Raw genomic sequence first — 18,081 nt, 5'->3', positions numbered from 1 at the left:
CTCCAAGCGCTGTCCCATCCGCGCCTTCACCCTCCCCATCAGTCGAATAATTCTTCTTTGATTCCATATTCCTTGGCTGGTCTTCAATAGCCGGCCACATAACTACAAAATACAAGAATTCCCAACCGAAGTCCTCATCATTTGTCTCCTCATGGACCCCTTCAAGAGCCAGTCATTACCTAGCATAGTGCTGAGGAAGACCCTCGGGTGTTCCCGTGCAAGCGTGAGCCCGATCACGCGGTCGACGATGGTCATGCAGCGGGAGTGAATGGGGTAGTAGCTCGGTCACGTCGATATCAGACCATGCATTGGAGGACGTATAGGTATTACAAAAGTGTATCACTGAGCTGGATGCTTGGCGTGAGGTGAAATTACTACAAGTACCCAATCAGTACAAGACTTCTATAGCCAGACATCCGACCACTCTTCTACAGGATGCAAAGACTATGATGGAGAGAGGCGAGGGCAGATACCTACTCGCGCAGAAAAACATAGTCCACGCCCGTGGGTGGTGGAAGTACATCGTTGAGAGCTCGTCGTCGGTCCCATCGCTCCATGCCGAACATATTGTCCTTGTAAGTGTAGTTCTTGCACAAGCGAGTTCGAAGTACTGAATTTTTCGTTACCCACATCCTCCTCTGGGTCAATGTAATAGCCGCATGCCCAGCAGAGGGCCTTGCTGGAGTCGTCCATTCGGACTTGACTCATGCCATGAAAGAAAGGTGGATCAGGAAGAGATGTCTCCCAGGTAGGACAATAACTCAAATCGTGCAGGCGGATCAGCCGGGACTAGATACGAGCTTCCTTCGCTTCGACACGAGCCCTAGATTGCTTGGTACTTGGCACATCAACTTGAAGTACCTGGTCAAGCGCCTTTCCTCTTGATTGTGTAATCTTCTGGCACTGGCTAACTAGGCACTAAATGGGTTCAGGACGTGTTCAGGATCGTGTTCAGGAGCATGTAGTTGAATGATAATAATACTTTTATTCATTTATTCCACTAAAGGTAACATAAACATACAGATCATAATTGTGTCCAAAAATAACCAAGTACAATATGCCCATGCCATCGGATCGCTAGACGCTTGACAGCCACCGTACAGATGCCCAAAGACCACACAGACAGTGTCTGTGACAGAGTTTAGCGGCTTGTCACACATAAAATGAGACGAAACGGGACCTCTAGGCGAAAATAGAACAATGTGAGAGAAATAACAAGAGCCTCCATACTTCATACACCATATAAAACGTAAAAAGTCAGAAAGGGTATGCCCACGCCACGCTATGCGATTCCTTAGAGGAAAGGAAAAAGAGGAATCAAATAGAACCCAAAACAGTTAAGTATGTACTGAGAACGGAATAGTATGTCGGGTATTATAACAATTGCTGTTGCTGGCTTTGGGATATTTATTTCGGTTTGCGCCAAAAGTATTGCTGTGCGGGTTAGCGTTGCAACGCCGTTAGGGCAAAAGCTTGATGAGACTCACCTTATGTTGCTTGCGGCAATTCCGAAGTCCGGGCTTTCTCAGGTCGGTAACAACAGCCTCACGACGCATCGGGTCCTCGTCATAGTCGGGAATATAATAGTATTCACTTTCAAGTGGTTTCCCAGCAGCATCTTTGCCTTCACGGGCAACCTTGCCGATGCACTTGGTCGAGTCTAGGATCGCCCGAATCTCTGCCTTGGATGGTCCATGCCTTGACTGACTATCGGCTTTCCAGAGGGAGGGAGGGAGGTTGCTAAGGATAGTAGAAAAAGGTGTAGACGAGAGACGCGAAAAGGCGAGTTGGTTGATAGCATGGTTCTGAACGCGTTCACCATCCTCGTCCATGACTGGCGGCTTGACCAGCTCCTCTTCAGCAGGCTCTGTTTGGGAAGGTTGCCTCGGGGACTGAGCAGGTTGCAGAGGTTGAGATGGAATGTGTGATCGAGGGCGCGTGGGCCGAAGGGGCGATTCGGCAGTGAAGGAGGCCATGCGAGGAAGAAGGTTATCACCAAACGGTCCGAACGAGTGGATAATGGGATCATTCTCCTCATCATGGTCTGACAGGTCCTCGGGTTTACTGAGGTCACTTAGGTCACTGGACTGCGAGCTCTGTAGAAGAGACGCTACGCCGGAAGACGGCTTCAGGGCGTCACCAGAGTTGCTGCGGCGAACTGGAGACCCTTCATCTTCATACACAACCACTGCATTCCGAGAGCGAGTCGGGGTGAAAAGAGGGGACGACGGAGGCATAATAGACCTAACGGCCGGTGATGGAGAAATGGGAGAGGCCAGGCGTTTACGTTCAGCACTGGGACTATCTTGTAAGCTGCGGCGAGCTTGCTTATTGCGTGTCGGAGTGGCTTCTTCCCAAGTTTGCTCAGAGTCCGTGGATGCGTCCTCCTTCCTCTCTCCGCGTGGCCATTGAACAAGAACGCGTGATTCATGGACGTCGATCATGATATCAGCATCTTTGATATCGGACGTGAATGTCTTTCCCTTGGCCAAATCATACGTCTTCCCCTGGCAGTGAAGCTTTATTCCATTCCATCCCATGCAGACTATCTCCACTCTATCCCGGTCGAAAGGATTGGGGGCGGGCTTATACGCAGCCTTGACATGTATCCTTGAGATCATCCGATTGGGAGCGAGTTGGTAGTGACAAGAAGCACTCGATCTGCCCATTGTGATGGGCTCGCCGCTTTCAGAGAGCATCAGTGTAGGAACGGCTGAGAGCGGGCTTCGTTCGGGGCCGGCGGAGATGATAGTACGGCGAGACAGGTTACGAGGTAGGGCCATCCTAGGGGGCGAGGACGACATGATATGGGTGGACGAGGTCGGGACGGGAGTCGGATAGGTTGAGACGACGGCATCATCTTCGCGTGCTACACGCTTTTGCGGTCGAGGGAGAGACGGAGAGGAATTCAATGGCTCAAAAGCAGGTAAGAGAGACGCCGGACGCTTCACGCCTGCCACAGGAGCAACAGAATTGCTCCTCGGAGGTGAAGACTCCATTGTACAGAAACCCGGGTTAAAGACTTCAAACCTTTCTTTTCTTGAGCAGCTATGTAGGAAGCGGACGAGACTCAATTGAGCTCGCGTCCAGGACAGTGCAGATGTTCTACTCTATGAACGAGCAACAGTAGCAATCAGAAAGAGTGAGAGGTAGGGCGGGAGGCTGTTGAGGACGAAAAGGAAAGAAGGGCCCTGGAGGTTCCCTCCTAGGATGACGACTAGGAGGTTGGGAGGCACGAGAGAGAAACGAGTCTCAAGAAAAGAATGAAAAGTGCATTGAGGAGAAAAAAAGGGAGGGAGAATGGTGCGAAGGTGGAATGCAAGCGGAACGACGAGCCTGGTGTGCAAATACACGCTTACAGTCCGAGACGCGTTCGATAGCCGCCGCCAACAAGGGTCCACCTCACTTCGCGCATCCCCTCAGCCTAATTATCAGAAACTATGCATTGCACTGCATATTTGGCGGTTAGCAAAAAGTGACACGAAAAATTTCATATCGGACACCATCCTGCACCTCAGCGACTTCAATAAGTGTGTCCCTTGACAATTGTATACTTCGGCCTGGCGCGTCCGCGATCGATGTCATGTGCTTCGCGTTTTTCGGGTCGAGTCTCGTGACTCGCGCCAGGTCACGTGGGCGCGTTTGCCTGGACCGTGCATTAAGCTTTTCCAAAAATAGACTAGACTCGAAGTCCGCCCATGTGGAAATACACCATTCTGCTCATGATTGGCCGAAGGATCAGACGCAAGGTTGCGCCCTGACAGATTGGAGAACCGTGACGTCTCGAGCTCTCATCTGCACTAGATTACAACAGACAAAAAGAAAAGGATCTAGAGAATAATTTCTGTAGGAACATCTTGTAGTGCTATAAACACGTCCGTAGTCGCCCCGTTGGTTGAGCGTTCAGTGCGTGATTGTCACGTCTACCAGTCTTTGCGCCGACGCGACGCGCTCGTACTGTCAATCATGCTGGGATCAAGGTAAGTTACCGGCAAACCAGCCAATTTAAAACCCGACGCCGGGGCGAGAATGAGGCTGCGCATCACAATCTCTTGCCTGCAATTTCAACACGAGGCAGGAGGAGGCAGCACTAAGCAAAGATTCTCATCATCCTCAATCCATGGCCGTTCCAACGGCAGTGTTTGAGCATTCTTGATGACGCCAGCGGCCGGTCCGATAGACCCCACAAGCCATCCCCAAAAGCCAAAGCTACCAAACACGGACCGTTACAACATTGGTGATGACAAGATCTCGACAATCTCGACGCATAGGGCAAACGTATGCGCACACTGCATAATATAATAAGGTCTAGGAAATCCTATCGTTCCAAATTCCGCAGCCTATACGATGAAGAACGAAATGGGTATATGAAACAGAAATTGAGGTTACTTGACAGCAGGGAAGATAGTTTTCTGGTAAAATGTCTTGGTCTGATAGCGAGTAGAAGAAAATGACAGGTGATCAAGGGTTCCAAGTCATATGGCACAATATACTAGATACACAAGAATGCAAGTGAAGCGTACAAGTGTGGAAAGGCATGAAAAAGTCTTCTATTTGCAGTTTGGCCTGGACCAGTCGAACCGGGTTGGTGTCGAGCGCTCCAGAAGGAGAGTATAGATTCGGCGAGTCTAGTAGAACACATAGGTGGCTTCACCGGACATGACTTGGACCTGGAAACAGAATTAGTCACCAGCTTTTGAAGGCGAGTCGATTATCCAAACTTACCGTGCAGCCTGAGTCATTGGAGCCAGTGTCGGAGACGAAGACGCCGTTCTCGTACTTGCAGGATCCGCTGAGATTGTCACCCTTGATCTTGATGTTGAAGTCGAGCTTCTCGTTGGTGGTGGGGGAGTTTTGGAAGATCGAGAGCCATTTGCCGTTGTTCTCTCCAACACCAAGGTTGATGGGGGCGAAGTTACCGATGGGCTTGCTGCCATCACCCCACTGGCATCCATCCTCCTGAGAGACACCGGCGGGGTTAACGTAGTATTGAGCAGAGGTGGTCTTGCCCTGCCACTGGTAGTAAGTGGCACCGTTGGGGCAGGTCAACTCATCCTCAGCGCCAGCGGCGAGACTGACGGGAACAGTCTCAGACTCGGTACCTGTGTGACATTTAGTGTGAGAACTTAACCGGGCGTACTCAAGCCACCAAACTTACCAGGGTAGTCAGTACGGCAAACAGCGACATGCTGGCTGAGGGTGTTCTTGACCTTGACGCCACCAACTCCCTTAATGCAAAGAGTATCCGAAAGGTCAGGGTTGGTCTTGTAGAGTTTGCCCCCCTTGCAGCGCAGACCACCGACGGATTGGCCAGTGGCGCCCTGAGCGGAGGGCCAGTGGGCCTTCTGGTAACCCGGGGGGCACGCATAGGAGCACATGGCTCCTTCGGTGCAGCTATCACCGGTGATGGCAGTGACAATTTCGCTAACGAGCTGGCCAACGATGGTCACGTACTGGATACCGGACCAGCCACCGAGACCAAGGTAGTTCAGAGGAACGGCACCGTAGTCGGAGGGGAAGGTACCGCAGTCAATTTCACCGTCGGGGAAGGCTGCATCCAGTCCAGTAGCAGCTGGGGAGCTGGCGCTGGAAGTGGCAGCAGGCTTAGTTGAAGTGGTTGTTGGTACGCTCACGGTGGTGGACGTGGTGGTGGTCGTGGTCGTGGTAGTCGTGGTCGAGCTTGAGGTCTCGATGAACTTGGCGGGCGCAACAGTAGGGGTATATTGCTGAGTGCTGGTGCTGGTCTGGCAAGGGTCGGTGGCCGGTTTGCCATCAGCCCAGGCCAAATCGCCGTCGGTGATTCCCTGGCACACGTCCTCGGCGGAGATGATCTGGCCATCTAGCTCGTACCTAACGACTGTGGGGCCGTCAACGGTGACAACCTCGCGCTTGTGGTGGTGACGGTGACCGTGCTGGTGCTGGGCAGCAACCATGGAGCCGGCGGTGGCCAGAGTTAGGGCGACAGAGTTAAACTTCATCTTGTATAGATCGCGGAATGTCAACAAAACCTAGACAATTCGCTAGTCACGGTCAGCAAAACACATTCAACCCCAGTTTGTCCCGCTGCTAAGCTCGTCCATTTCAATTATTGAGCTCCCCTTTGTCCAGCCAGTCACTTGAGAAAGCGAATCGTGACCACTTGGACTGAACGAGGATTGTGACCAACACATTGGAACATTCTCGACACCGGGAGGCTCCGACGTACATCAACTTCACGGAAATCCAGTCGCGTGTTCGATTTTATGATGTGCTGTACACGAATGAAATCACGAGCGGCAGATAAATCAATGTATGTATAGACGGCGAATATCGATTCGAGATCGGAAAATCGTCGTTCAGGAAAGAAAGGAGGCTTCCAAATGAATGTACGGGAGAGAAACGGGTCTCTCTGGTCGGGTGGAACGCGCAAAGGGCGAAAGGCAACGGATCGCTCGAGGGATAGGATTGAAGGGGAGGCTGAGGGACGGAGAGGGAGAAGGAGAGGATCGTGAAGGGCGAGGGAGGTTTTAGGGAAAGGAGAGACGCCCAGGAGGTTTAACCTTAATGGAGGGCGAGATTGAATTGGTCGGTCAGTCAACAGGAGAAAGACTTGCGAGTTGCGTGCGGCCCCAGCAGACGGGCAGAGGGAGCGAATGAGCTCTCCCTATCGGCAGGCAATAATCAACACACTCGCGCTAAACCTGGCCTGTCGAATTCAGGGGGTTCCACTGCAAGATTCAAAACATGCGCTTGCTTCTGGCCACTCGAATGGTGTTCATCAATGCTCTATTCCTTCATTCATACAGGTTCTCCGGTCCGCCCCTGGCCGATCTCCAGACAGCCAACTGGCAGCAGTCCGTGGTTGTTGCGCCAGGAACCAGAAACACAACCAAGGTTGAGAAAAGGCCAAATTAAAATACAGGCAGTCTACCACGGAACCATGCGCATCTCTTTTGATTATTTGCAGTCAGAAGTGGGGAGGCCGACGTGGCCACCACCCAGACTCCCCCATAGTGTTTGTTTTGAGCCCGCTTCCCGCATGTTCGGAGGGAAACTTCAAAAGAAATCCACAATGGGGGCTCAGACTCGGCAGGAAATACCCTGGAGGGTGAGGATGGACATCATCGCGTCTTGGAACGACATCTGGACCTCCTGCCACGGCGTCTCGCCTTCAACAGGCAACGTTTCCAAGCGTTTGGCTTTCCTGTTCCTGAATCCGAGCTTGGCGCTGCTGATTTTAGCCACTATGTTTATATTAGCCAATCACGATTGCTTGGCTGTGGGGACTTGAGTTTTATGCCAGGCACACCAATCGCCTCAGACTCCAGCCCGCCACTTCATTCCAAGGTTCTCCTCCTTTTCATCAGCGGTCCCTTAGTGCTCGATCTCAGATTCCGATTGTTACTCAAAATAATGATATCAACCAGGCAGAAGATATCAAAGTGAACCGATGTTTAACGCCTGATGTGTGGGATTTGTGGAACTTGCACGACGCCTCCGATAGGTGGGGCAAGCAGTAGTACCGTCGTTCAAAGCAAAAGGATGAGCAGATGATCAAAGAATTGGGCTTGAGCCCGAGCGATGAGCCTGCTAGCAGTAGTATCGAGATACTACGGAGTACTGCAAGGCAAATGAGGTCGGCTCCTGGCATACTGTTTTGACATTTTGAGCTCTGTGAAATTGTCCCTTGAGTCAAGCATTTTCTAAAACAAACAGCATGCAGGAGTATTTGGCTAATGCACCTCAAGGGCCCACTACCGTTGACTCTGCATTGAAGTTGTTTTGGTACCTATAGAACCAGCCTCCTTTGCTCTGTTTCAGCAAGGCAGTGCTGACAAAGGAACTTTAAATCCAAGGTATGGCATCGGAACTCAGCATCGAAAATCATGTACTGTCAAGTCCTAATTGACCATCTGCGAGCGCTGGTAATTGCTTGCGGACCATACTCCAGCATTAGCAAACGGTCGCCCCAGGCTGCAAGATTCTGGGGACGCCATGTAATAATAAATCATGAGCGACTCACCTTCACTCCTACTACTCAAAATTGACTCCGATTACTCCGGCTCCCCGCATTGCTCCGATGTAGCACGACTGACTCGTCCATCATCAGATCCATCCGAGTCTTTCAGAGGGGTACAATAATAGCCGAGATCCGCTCAGTCTTCAGAATGTCTGAGACATGATCAACAATAGTCTGTCATGTCTGTTTTGCAGTCGGCTCTGATTATTGAGAAGAGGACTTGGACGGCATCCTTAAGAGTCTAGCTTCATTGTCGAGTCAACCTTCACCTTGTGCGATTGTAGCACTATCGAATCTAGCTCAATCCGCGCACTGGCCATTCCTGCCAGCTAATTCCGTGATGCAGAGCGACATGGTTGTTTCGAAAATCGAGACGGGTGCCATCAATAATGAAGTCGCAGGATGATCCCAATCCACTTGATCCACATCCGCCGGGCATCATTTCGCTAAAAATGAACAGAGCTTGTAAACAAGCTTTTTACCCCCTGAGCTTTGAGCTGCCTGGTCGCTTATCATTATTCCAACAGTCCTAGTATCATGGGGACCATTCGTCGTCAGCGTCTATCGTAATATTAACTTGGCACTGATCCTCAGGAAATTACTATCGCTAGTAGTTCTATACCGATGGCATAAAGAAGTTTCCATTCATCGAACTCGCGGAGTATCCAACAAGCCTGAACGTTCTTTCACAGATACTCTGCCGAGTACTCCAACCTGACATTTCTCGCATCTCCGCGGCTGCCGCTTTCTGTTGCCTCGAGAGAGTCAGGGGCAGAGATTTCCCGACCTCCGTAGCCATCGTGAATCGAATTCTATAATAAGCTATATCCTCCTGTAGAACTTAACCTCATGCTCTGTAGAGGAAGACACTCCAGATTGTATTGGGTCGTAAGTCACAGCTTCAATGTATGTTGCAATATTGGTCGCTCAATGGTATCTTCATTTGTCGCCAGATTACATAGACAACCTCTTTCGCTAGTAACGAAGATAGGCTTTTTTCTGGTTAAGAATTCTTAATTTCCGGCTTATGGGTATTGTATTAAGACAACAACAATAGTTAATGGAACTTTAGGGATATTTTGGTGGTTCAATGCGCATGGCAGACTATATATTTTCGAGTCCGTGGAGTGTTTCCCCTGTCTAACAAACCACGAAATATCAGGCAGTCAGCAAGTAAAGCTGAGGTATAGTACCAGGACGAAGAGCTTCTTAGGCAAACTCTTATCGAGAACTTCTATGTATTACGCAACAGATTTTCCTATCCCAATCGCCGAGTAAGATCTATAATAGTCACGTGACACACCAAGTCAGGTACATGAGTAATCAATATCAGGCAAAATGCTCACCGCCCTTTGCTGTCCGACTTTTTTTTTATCGGTCGATATCAGGAAATTTCAAGCAGGTTGAAATTGGTCGAGTCAACATAACAACCCTCCAAAGTCAAAATGGGCTCCTCTACGGCGCTTACAACCAAGGTGACAACGGGCTCACCCTACCAGCTTGACAAGAACCAGGTATGTGCAGTTCGACTTGAAATTTTAGCGATCTCCCGTGTCTAATGTCTTTCGCAATTGCGGCAGGTCTCTAGAGCTTCATCTGCACTCCTCCGACACATTAAGTCCCGGCAAGACGAGCAGGAAGCGACCGCAACTAAGAAGACTTTGATCGGAGACAATGACTCTGACTCCGACGCCGATGATACCCCGTTACACAATGAAGCCGTCTGGCTTGTGCTCACGACGAAGAAGCACGTTGTCGACAAGAACCGACTCAAGCCTGGGCGGATTGCCATTCCGCACTCGCTGAACGCCTCGCCGTCTCTGAGCATCTGTCTCATCACCGCAGACCCCCAGCGCTCCGTGAAGAACATTGTTTCCGACCCGTCGTTCCCGCAGCACCTGTCCTCCCGCATTGAGAAGGTCATTGGATACTCGAAATTGAAGGATAGATACAAGAGCTTTGAGACTCGGAGGCAGCTGCTCTCCGAGCACGATGTGTTCCTCGCCGATGACCGGATCGTCATGCGCCTGGTTACTACACTCGGAAAGATTTTCTACAAGTCTAGCAAGCGGCCGATCCCCGTGCGTCTTGCGCAGATTGACAAGGTGGATGGAAAGAGGGTAAAGAAGGATCCCAAGCAGAAGAAGGGTGACGATGAGCCTAGTACGTTCGCCAGCACGGCGATTGTCGCCAAGGAGATTGAGAAGGCGCTCAACTCTGCGCCTGTGCACTTGGCCCCGGCCACCACTGCCGCTATCCGGGTTGGTTCGTCCAACTTTACGAGCGAGCAGCTGTCCGAGAACATCGATGCTATTGTGAAGGGTATGACGGAAAAGTATGTCTCAAAGGGTTGGAGGAATATCAAGGCTATTCACGTCAAGGGCGCCAACACAATGGCCATGCCCATCTGGTTGGCCAGTGAACTGTGGGTTGAGGAGACTGATGTGGTGGAGGCTGTCGAAGGCGAGGAGGCCGACGACAAGACTAACAAGAAGCGCAAGCAGATCGAGGGTGAGGGTGAACAGAAGCTCCTAGAGGGCGGCAACAAGAAGTTGCGGAAGCAGAAGGCGCCTGAGGACGAGGAGGAGGCATCGTCACTGGCGGCCCGTAAGAAGAAGCTGGAGAAGCAGAAGGCCCAGGCATCGGCGGACGGAGAAGCTGTGTCGCTCAAATTATCGTCTGGCCCGGCCAAGAAGAAGAAAAAGTCTCTTTCATGATTTGATTTTTTTTTACGGAGTTCATTGACGGCTTTACTTCATGTTGCTCTATAGTACAGTTAGATTATGCATGGTTCTCTTCGGAATACAATAATTTCCCTTGACAGTCTGCTGCGGAATTATAGTATACAAGATTTCAATAGAAACCAACTCGGCAATCCGTCAAGAAACCCGCAAGTCATCACCTCTAAGACAAGACGGCGACTTCATGTGCGCGTGTTCCGCCTGATAACCGAGGCCATCCGAGGATCTGCGGGTTCTTGGCGGTCCCGACGATAGCCATCGCTCTACATCCCGCTACCGGACCCTGCAGTCGAACTTTCATCATCCGCCGAGACTCAACCCGCTCTTCACTCCTCCACGACCACGCCAACTCACGACTTGCTTTTGCTTCTCGGGAAGACTCTCCGCAAAAGCAAGCACCCAACTCACGACTACAATGGTCTTCGCCGCCAGAACCTCCGTCCTCCGCGCCGCCCGCGCACAATTCGCTCCGGCCCGGGCTGCCTTTACCTTGAACCAGTCTGCCCTCGCCCGGCTGCTCTCCACACTCGCAGTGCTTGAACAGCGCGATGGAAAGCTCCAGAGCTCATCTGTCTCGGCTATCTCTGCTGCATTGAGACTCGGTGGGCCTGTTACAGCGTTCGTCGCGGGGAATGGCGTGAAAGCGACATCGGCCGCTGAGGCCGCTCAGTATAAGGGTGTGGAGAAGGTTGTTGCTGTTGAGAGTGAGGCTTACGAGAAGGTACATACCGCTCTAAAGAATATGTCGGAGGAGAAGAGAATGCTAATACCACTCAGGGCCTCCCGGAAAATTATGCTCCTCTCCTCGTCGAGAACATCAAGAAGGGCGAATACACACACATTGTCGGAGGCCACTCTGCCTTCGGAAAGAGTCTACTGCCCCGCGTCGCGGCCCTTCTCGACGTCCAGCAAATCTCCGACATCACTGCTATTGAAAGCGAAGATAGTATGTCTTCTTCTCTTCCGGTCTCTCTCAATGCACAAGCAACCCAATCCCTAACCAGATTTCCAAAGCATTCATCCGCCCCATCTACGCCGGCAACGCAATCCTAACCGTCCAATCCACCGATCCCATCAAAGTCATCACCGTCCGCGGCACCGCCTTCCAAGACGCCGAAGCCACAGGCGGCAACGCCGAAATCACAGAGGGTGTCGACCCGCAAGCCCCCGCGCAAACCGAATGGGTCTCCGAAGAGCTCGCCAAATCCGAGCGGCCCGACCTCGCCACGGCCGGCCGCGTCGTCTCCGGCGGCCGCGGTCTCAAGTCCAAGGAGGAATTCGACCGCATCATGGTGCCCCTCGCTGACTCGCTTGGCGCTGCGATTGGTGCCTCCCGTGCCGCTGTTGACAGTGGCTTTGCCGATAACAGTCTGCAGGTTGGGCAGACAGGGAAGAATGTTGCGCCGCAGCTGTATCTCTCTGTGGGAATTAGTGGTGCGATCCAGCATCTTGCTGGTATGAAGGATAGCAAGGTGATTGCGGCGATTAACAAAGATCCGGATGCGCCAATTTTCCAGGTTGCGGACGTTGGGCTTGTTGGGGATTTGTTTGAGAAGGTGCCCGAGTTGACGGAGAAGGTTAAGTCTGCTTAAATCAAGTAGATTCGAGGCTTTCTTTTGCTTGTTTTATTGATACAGGGTTCATGAGCTTGATTTTGTATACCATGCTTCAACAGTATATCTAGAGGTGAAATACACACACGATACTTTCAAACACAGCTCTTAACTTGTGATTTCTACAATGTAATAGTAATAGGTATCTCGAATTGAACGCTCACGTACTCATCACATCAAATTCATAGAAGATCAGAGCCCGCCCAACAACTCCGCCATTGAAATCGGCTTCCGTACCGCATTAGAAAATCCATCATGGTACGTAACCCAGACCTTCCTCCCATTACTCGAGCCCGAGTCTTGCTGCTGCGCGGAACCAGTCTTCTTCGATGTCCGTGCATCCTCATTCGGCGCCGTAGACTCCTGGATAACCCTCCCAAAGAAATCCCGCTTAACCGCATTGGCACCGATCTTAGCCTTAACAGCCTCAGCAGGGTTAGCCCCATCCGCGCCGGAGGAAGAGGCTTGGGCAGTCTTCTTCTTGGCGAGTGCCTCGGAGTGTTTACGGATTGATTCCTTGCGGTATTCCTGGTCGAGGACTTGGCGGACGGCGTAGCGGACTGGGCCGGAGGTTGAGGAGAGGCCGTTTGCTTTTGAGTATGTGACGAGAGTGTCGAGGGGGCTGTGAAGCTGGTCAGTCAGAGGGAGGGTCCAAGATGGAATGTTGGGATTGAAAGGGGAATAACGTACGGTTCCATTCTGTATGCCCATCCGCCATATGCGCCACCTTCGCCTTCGACGCGAACTTTCTCAAAAGTTACGCCCAGACCTGTCATGACGCGCACGGCGGCCTCGACGAGAGCGCGTTCGCTATCCTTTCGGACACTTGCAACGCTTTTCTGCTCGCTTCCGCGGACGACGACTGGTTTCACGTCTGGGGAGAGCATTCGGACGATATTGGGGACGAGTTCGGTGGCAACGCAGTTGGGTGAGCGGAAAAGGCGGAGTAAGGGAGCTGAGAAGGAGGATTGGAATCCTGTAAGGATTGCCTGGTTCTGTTTCAAAGCCTCGAAGGCTGCAAAATCTGCTCGTGGGCCAGAGAAAGGGTGTGCCTCTTCTTCCTCATCTTCTGTTTCTTTATATTGGGGTTGGGCTTTGCCTTGCGCGGTAGCGAAGAGAAGGTGAAAGGCTGATGTTGCTTGGCTGAGGTAGGCGCCGAGTTCCCAGTCGTGGGCGGAATACACCCGAGATGAGATGGTGTCGTGGAAGTGAAGCCAGTCGTATGCCACGTTGGGCTTTGTGAGGAAGGTGTCGTCTTGATAGGGCTGTAGAGGGTATGAAGAGAAGCACTCGGAGGTACAGCGGTCGTGGTCGCCGCTGGCATCGACCATCTCGCGGAGTCTGTTGATTGCATGCCGCTTCTTGATACTTGCCACATCAACAGGTACTTGTCCAGCTGAACGATCATATGGATCTTGGAAGGTTTCCGCGCTTATTGGCACGTCGGGGAAGCCAGCCCCTTCGGTGAAAACTCGATCCACGATGTCGCGCACACCACCACGGTTCATCCCTTTGAAGAACGAGCCACCTCCAGCTTCTCTAAGGACGCGCTGTTCAATCCAGCTCCTTGTCAGCCTAGAGGAAGCAGAGCTCTCACTTCTAAGCTTGTGAGCCACCCATTCTGCGGCAACGAGGACACTCCGAATGTCTCCTTCTGCCGCTCCGCTGCTTTTGACTCCAGCCTGCTTTCTCTTTGCAAGTCCCCACGATGCTTCGCAAAGCCGTCTCACGCCGTCGTTATCAGAAGGAATACCTTCAATGGTGAATATAGACTTCATCCGCGAAACGACGTTCTCCAACGGTGCCTGACGAACGTGAATGATCTCTGCGATGGAAGACGCTCGGAGAGGCCGTAAACTAGCGTGGTACACGTCGTTGCATACCAATATCAACGGGCGAAGGAATCGGAAATTGTCACCCCTCCTCTTTCTTCCGTTCGATGCATGCTCAGATGTGCGTGCGGAATTCTTTTGATCCAAAAGAACCAGGTCGATCAAGGCCTTCATAAAGCCACCTTCGCCAGCGCCGCCAGATCCACTGACTACCCCATCGACTTCATCGACGACAACGCAGACCGGCCGTCCGACCTTGCGCACTTTCTGCTCGCCCACCTCTACATTCATGCCTTTGACGTTCTCTGTACCGAGTGCATCTCTGATCCTGCCTTTGACTACGTCTCTGCTGCGCTCGTCACTGGCGTTAATCTCCAGAACTTCGTAGCCCGCCTGTCTTGCACAAACGTGTGCTAGGGTCGTTTTTCCAAGTCCGGGTGGACCGCACAGCAACATGACCTTCCGGTGTGGTCTTTCCTCCTCATCATCATTATAGTTGGCTTTCTTCTTGGTCCGGGCCAAGTTTGGATACACAATGGGGTCCCAGCCTCTCAGCCAGCGAAGGATAGACCGATTTGTCCGCTCATCGCCAATGAGCTCAGTGTATTTGCGTGCACGGTATTTTTCTGTCCACATGGCTGCAGCAAACTTCCTGCTCTTCTTGTCGCCGATGGGAGCCTCGATCGACGGTTGTACGGCGGGTGCAGAGGCTGGCTTGGATGCCGCAGCAAGCTCGATTTCTTTGGTAGCGTCGTCGAGCAATTTATGGATCTCGATTCCGTAATAATTCTTCTGAGCTCGTCCAGGAGCGGTGATGGAGCGGCCTGCCACAAGTCTTTCATAAGAAACCCTGGTACTAGATTTGCGCAACGCAACACTCAACGTCTTTCCTGAGCACGTCTTAATCTCCACCGAGATCGGTGATTTTCTTGTCGATGTATTCGATGCATCCGCTATACTACGATCAGGTATAGACATGACAGGGTTGGCGACTGCTATAGGCTGTGTAGCTGGTGTAGGCCGAGGGATCTCATGGAGTTCTTGAGAGGGCTGCTCGATAAGTTCTTCCTGAATCTCAAACTGTGTCTTGAAATGCGCGGCGTCAAAGGCATCTAATTCGTCTTCATCCTCACCATCGTCATCCAGGAACCCTGCCATTATCTTCTGCCGCTTGGGCTCCGTCGATTGCGATTGCTCGCCATTCTTTCGTTTCTGAGAGTCTGGCGAAGGTGCGCTCGCGGGGAAGGCAACAGGCGAGGATATGAACGGCATTCTGGGGGTCGGGGGTGAAGACGGGAACGAATCGTCTTCTCGAATTGGAGAGCACAGACTTCGTAGTCGCGAGTTTTTTGGCGGTCTTGTGGGAGTCTCTGTTGAAGTATAAGAAACCAGCCTCCCCAAGGATTAAAGTTGTGCACGTACCGGGTCTCACGTCCTCGTCACTGCGAAACACATCGGACAAATTCCAAGCTCGATGCTGGATCACGACTTTGTTGCGGGTCTTGTTCAAACGCACCTGGTGTAATGCCTCGAGTTCGTCTTCGAAGTTCTGGGAGGAGGGCTCTCTGAGGTCTTCGGAGTGAAGGTGGAGGGCAGGGTCGAAGGAGGGAAGAGCAAACGGAGAGGAACCCGTCATCTAACCAGAGAGTCGTATACAGAGTGGAGCGTTCAATGGCAGTATCATGTCTTCCATCTTGGCCCAACGCGTTGATAGTACTAACGCGAGACGCGTAGATCAGCACTAAACTGTATTAGGCCTTAAGAGCTTTGCCTAATTAGGCCTAGAGGGTTCCAGACTGTGCCTCAGGCGGGCACCTGTTAGGGACCCCACGATATTGTTGTCGAGTATCGAAATGAACCAACGACAGGGGAAAAATAGAAGAAAGAAAGAAATGGTCGAAGCCTTCTCTGGATACTCTTTGTGTGCCGTGTGCGAAGGCCGAGTTCCTCGCCTTGCGAGCGAAGTATGATTTCCTATCGGAGTTACAACATTTCGGAGTAAAACCTGCCATCTCGGAGTTCGCTCTGGACCACAGCGGGCACTGAATTGAGAGAGAGACCCCACGTCGAAACGGACCCTCTAGTCATGAACGTAAAGGACAAACGTATGATCATTAGTGAGTCCCAGACCGTCAATCTGGACGAATCCGTGATTTCTGCCTGGAATCCACGTACACAACTTCTGCCTTGGAGCACGATGTCGGGGTCGATCATGTCGCGGAGTAGATTCTGGAGAACGAGTGTCGGAGTTCAAAGTTGATTGTTCAGCAGCTCCATCTCCATCAAGAAATACGAACACCGAGAGCCAGAACTCCCTTGGCAGCGCCTGGTGAAATCAACCTCCATCCAAATCCGTTCACATCTCCCAGATCAAGCCTCAACTGGGAAATGTCCTCGGGCGATGGCTTCGGCCTGAGTCATGAGGCCAGTCGAGGCCATCAGCTTACAATGCAAATGCTGTTCCCTCGTTCCAAGCGTTGAGCGCACCAATAGCGCCTCTCTCCGCAAATACGAGAACGTGGAAGTCTCGAATCCAATAGTGGGAGCCTGAGTCACTCACACAGTCCCGCTCGCACGCCCTTCGTTTGAAATCGTGGCTCAGTGTCCAGGCCATGCAAATGATACAAATTTGGAGGGTTTAGTCGAGCAGCAGGCTGAATACGCTGCACAGGACTGGTCCGTGAGAATGTGAGTGGAGCCTTGGCTGTCAAATTTACCCATCATGCTAAGCTTTGGTTGACCCCGACGCCCTGGCGGGCTAGCATGCGTCATTCTTTGCATCCTGCCATTTCTTGGCTCACTCCGAGCTTCATCGGAGTAAAAACACCGGAGTACTTGCGGTCGAGATGACTCGCTATACTGAGAAAATGGGTATATATAGAGGCTGAGAGCTGTCGTTGGGATTATTCTCACCAGCATCAGCAACGCTTCAACCAATCTAAAAGCAATACTCTCAAGATCCTCATACACAGCAACCGAACGTCTAGTTCCTTGATATCGCTCTACATACCCATTCCTCAACCACGAAACCAGCCTCAACACCGGTCTTCAAAAGTCTCTTTTGCCAGAACTAAAGAGCTTGCGAGAATCTCAAAATACCCAAAGATACCACTCCGAACAAAGCCTAAACCGTTCCCAAGCAAAACCTCCGCCATGCCTTTCAGCATTACCAAGTCCTCCACCAAGACGGTCGATGATGCCGCATCGACCTACTCAGCCGCTTCCGCATCAACCGTCTTGAAAGAAAAAGCAGAGGCCAAGCGCAAGTTCTTCTCGCGGAACAAGCCCAGCATCGATGAGAAGAACAAGGCCGCAGCTCTCCACAACGAAGCCCTCGCTACCTACTTCGCCCTGCGTTAGCCTCCTTCCCTTCCGCCGCTAGAATCGAGGCGGACCGTTTATGGATGGCCGCTCCGATGCACTTGGGTCGGCCTGATACGATACTCTCACGGTTATGATGATATAATGGGTCGTGATTTGGGTTCTTGTTTTTGCTTTTGCTTTTCGCTCTGTCTAGCTCTTGTTGAAAGGTCTCGTTTCGGAGTCTCGGTGTATAAAGTATATGCTATAATAATAAACTTGCTTTCTGCCTGATCATTTGCCATATCCTAGTAAGCACCCCAAGCGGATTACACTCGGCAAAGTAATCTTAAACGATCCTATGATTCATGTAATGGACAAAAACGGCATCTATACAGGTGATGCTGAAGCTTGGTGATTCCCTATCAAGGCTGGCAAAGTAACCGAGGTCTTGAGCAGAATAATGCACAGTATTATCAATGGACCTTCAACTCTCCGAGCGATCTAATACCGACATCTACTCGGTAGTACTACCCAGGTACAGTAGTCAACGAGTATGCTTCTCCTAGGACGTCCTATTCTTCAGCCGCCCTCTA

At 51.6% G+C, this 18,081-nt stretch overlaps 7 protein-coding genes across 7 annotated transcripts; 3 read left to right on the top strand and 4 right to left on the bottom strand.

Moving 5' to 3' along the window:
- Nucleotides 1-383: 383 nt before the first annotated feature.
- BJX68DRAFT_237405 (uncharacterized protein) lies at nucleotides 384-933 on the top strand. Its single transcript, XM_071040194.1, has 2 exons — nucleotides 384-575; nucleotides 633-933. The coding sequence occupies exons 1-2, from the start codon at nucleotides 556-558 to the stop codon at nucleotides 883-885; spliced, it is 273 nt and encodes a 90-aa protein (XP_070899210.1). The 5' UTR covers nucleotides 384-555; the 3' UTR covers nucleotides 886-933.
- A 37-nt stretch (nucleotides 934-970) lies between these two features.
- On the bottom strand, nucleotides 971-3,511 carry fhdA (putative transcription factor Tos4). The gene is made up of 2 exons (XM_071040193.1): nucleotides 1,488-3,511; nucleotides 971-1,434 (listed from the first exon to the last, which is right to left on the bottom strand). Exons 1-2 carry the CDS (start codon nucleotides 2,997-2,999, stop codon nucleotides 1,408-1,410), a joined length of 1,539 nt encoding a protein of 512 aa, XP_070899209.1. The 5' UTR covers nucleotides 3,000-3,511; the 3' UTR covers nucleotides 971-1,407.
- A 1,030-nt stretch (nucleotides 3,512-4,541) lies between these two features.
- sun1 (SUN family protein UTH1) lies at nucleotides 4,542-6,369 on the bottom strand. Its single transcript, XM_071050049.1, has 3 exons — nucleotides 5,159-6,369; nucleotides 4,726-5,102; nucleotides 4,542-4,670 (listed from the first exon to the last, which is right to left on the bottom strand). Exons 1-3 carry the CDS (start codon nucleotides 5,976-5,978, stop codon nucleotides 4,629-4,631), a joined length of 1,239 nt encoding a protein of 412 aa, XP_070899208.1. The 5' UTR covers nucleotides 5,979-6,369; the 3' UTR covers nucleotides 4,542-4,628.
- An 885-nt stretch (nucleotides 6,370-7,254) lies between these two features.
- BJX68DRAFT_237398 (uncharacterized protein) lies at nucleotides 7,255-8,577 on the bottom strand. Its single transcript, XM_071040192.1, has one exon. It carries the CDS (start codon nucleotides 7,628-7,630, stop codon nucleotides 7,385-7,387), a length of 246 nt encoding a protein of 81 aa, XP_070899207.1. The 5' UTR covers nucleotides 7,631-8,577; the 3' UTR covers nucleotides 7,255-7,384.
- An 867-nt stretch (nucleotides 8,578-9,444) lies between these two features.
- On the top strand, nucleotides 9,445-12,332 carry BJX68DRAFT_255329 (electron transfer flavoprotein alpha-subunit; the record flags this gene model as incomplete). The annotated part of the gene is made up of 5 exons (XM_071043025.1): nucleotides 9,445-9,513; nucleotides 9,580-10,676; nucleotides 11,137-11,461; nucleotides 11,518-11,686; nucleotides 11,755-12,332. The coding sequence occupies 5 exons, from the start codon at nucleotides 9,445-9,447 to the stop codon at nucleotides 12,330-12,332; spliced, it is 2,238 nt and encodes a 745-aa protein (XP_070899206.1).
- Nucleotides 12,333-12,446: 114 nt separating this feature from the next.
- On the bottom strand, nucleotides 12,447-15,630 carry BJX68DRAFT_237395 (putative sister chromatid cohesion factor (Chl12)). Its single transcript, XM_071040191.1, has 2 exons — nucleotides 13,044-15,630; nucleotides 12,447-12,975 (listed from the first exon to the last, which is right to left on the bottom strand). The coding sequence occupies exons 1-2, from the start codon at nucleotides 15,455-15,457 to the stop codon at nucleotides 12,546-12,548; spliced, it is 2,844 nt and encodes a 947-aa protein (XP_070899205.1). The 5' UTR covers nucleotides 15,458-15,630; the 3' UTR covers nucleotides 12,447-12,545.
- Nucleotides 15,631-17,099: 1,469 nt separating this feature from the next.
- On the top strand, nucleotides 17,100-17,779 carry BJX68DRAFT_237391 (uncharacterized protein). Its single transcript, XM_071040190.1, has one exon. The coding sequence runs from the start codon at nucleotides 17,339-17,341 to the stop codon at nucleotides 17,543-17,545; it is 207 nt and encodes a 68-aa protein (XP_070899204.1). The 5' UTR covers nucleotides 17,100-17,338; the 3' UTR covers nucleotides 17,546-17,779.
- Nucleotides 17,780-18,081: the final 302 nt, after the last annotated feature.

Source organism: Aspergillus pseudodeflectus (assembly GCF_044049435.1).
Source record: "Aspergillus pseudodeflectus strain CBS 756.74 chromosome Unknown BJX68scaffold_21, whole genome shotgun sequence".
NCBI lineage: Eukaryota > Fungi > Ascomycota > Eurotiomycetes > Eurotiales > Aspergillaceae > Aspergillus > Aspergillus pseudodeflectus.
The sequence above is the reverse complement of the archived record's forward strand: the minus strand, read 5'-3'. Positions and strand labels throughout refer to the sequence as shown.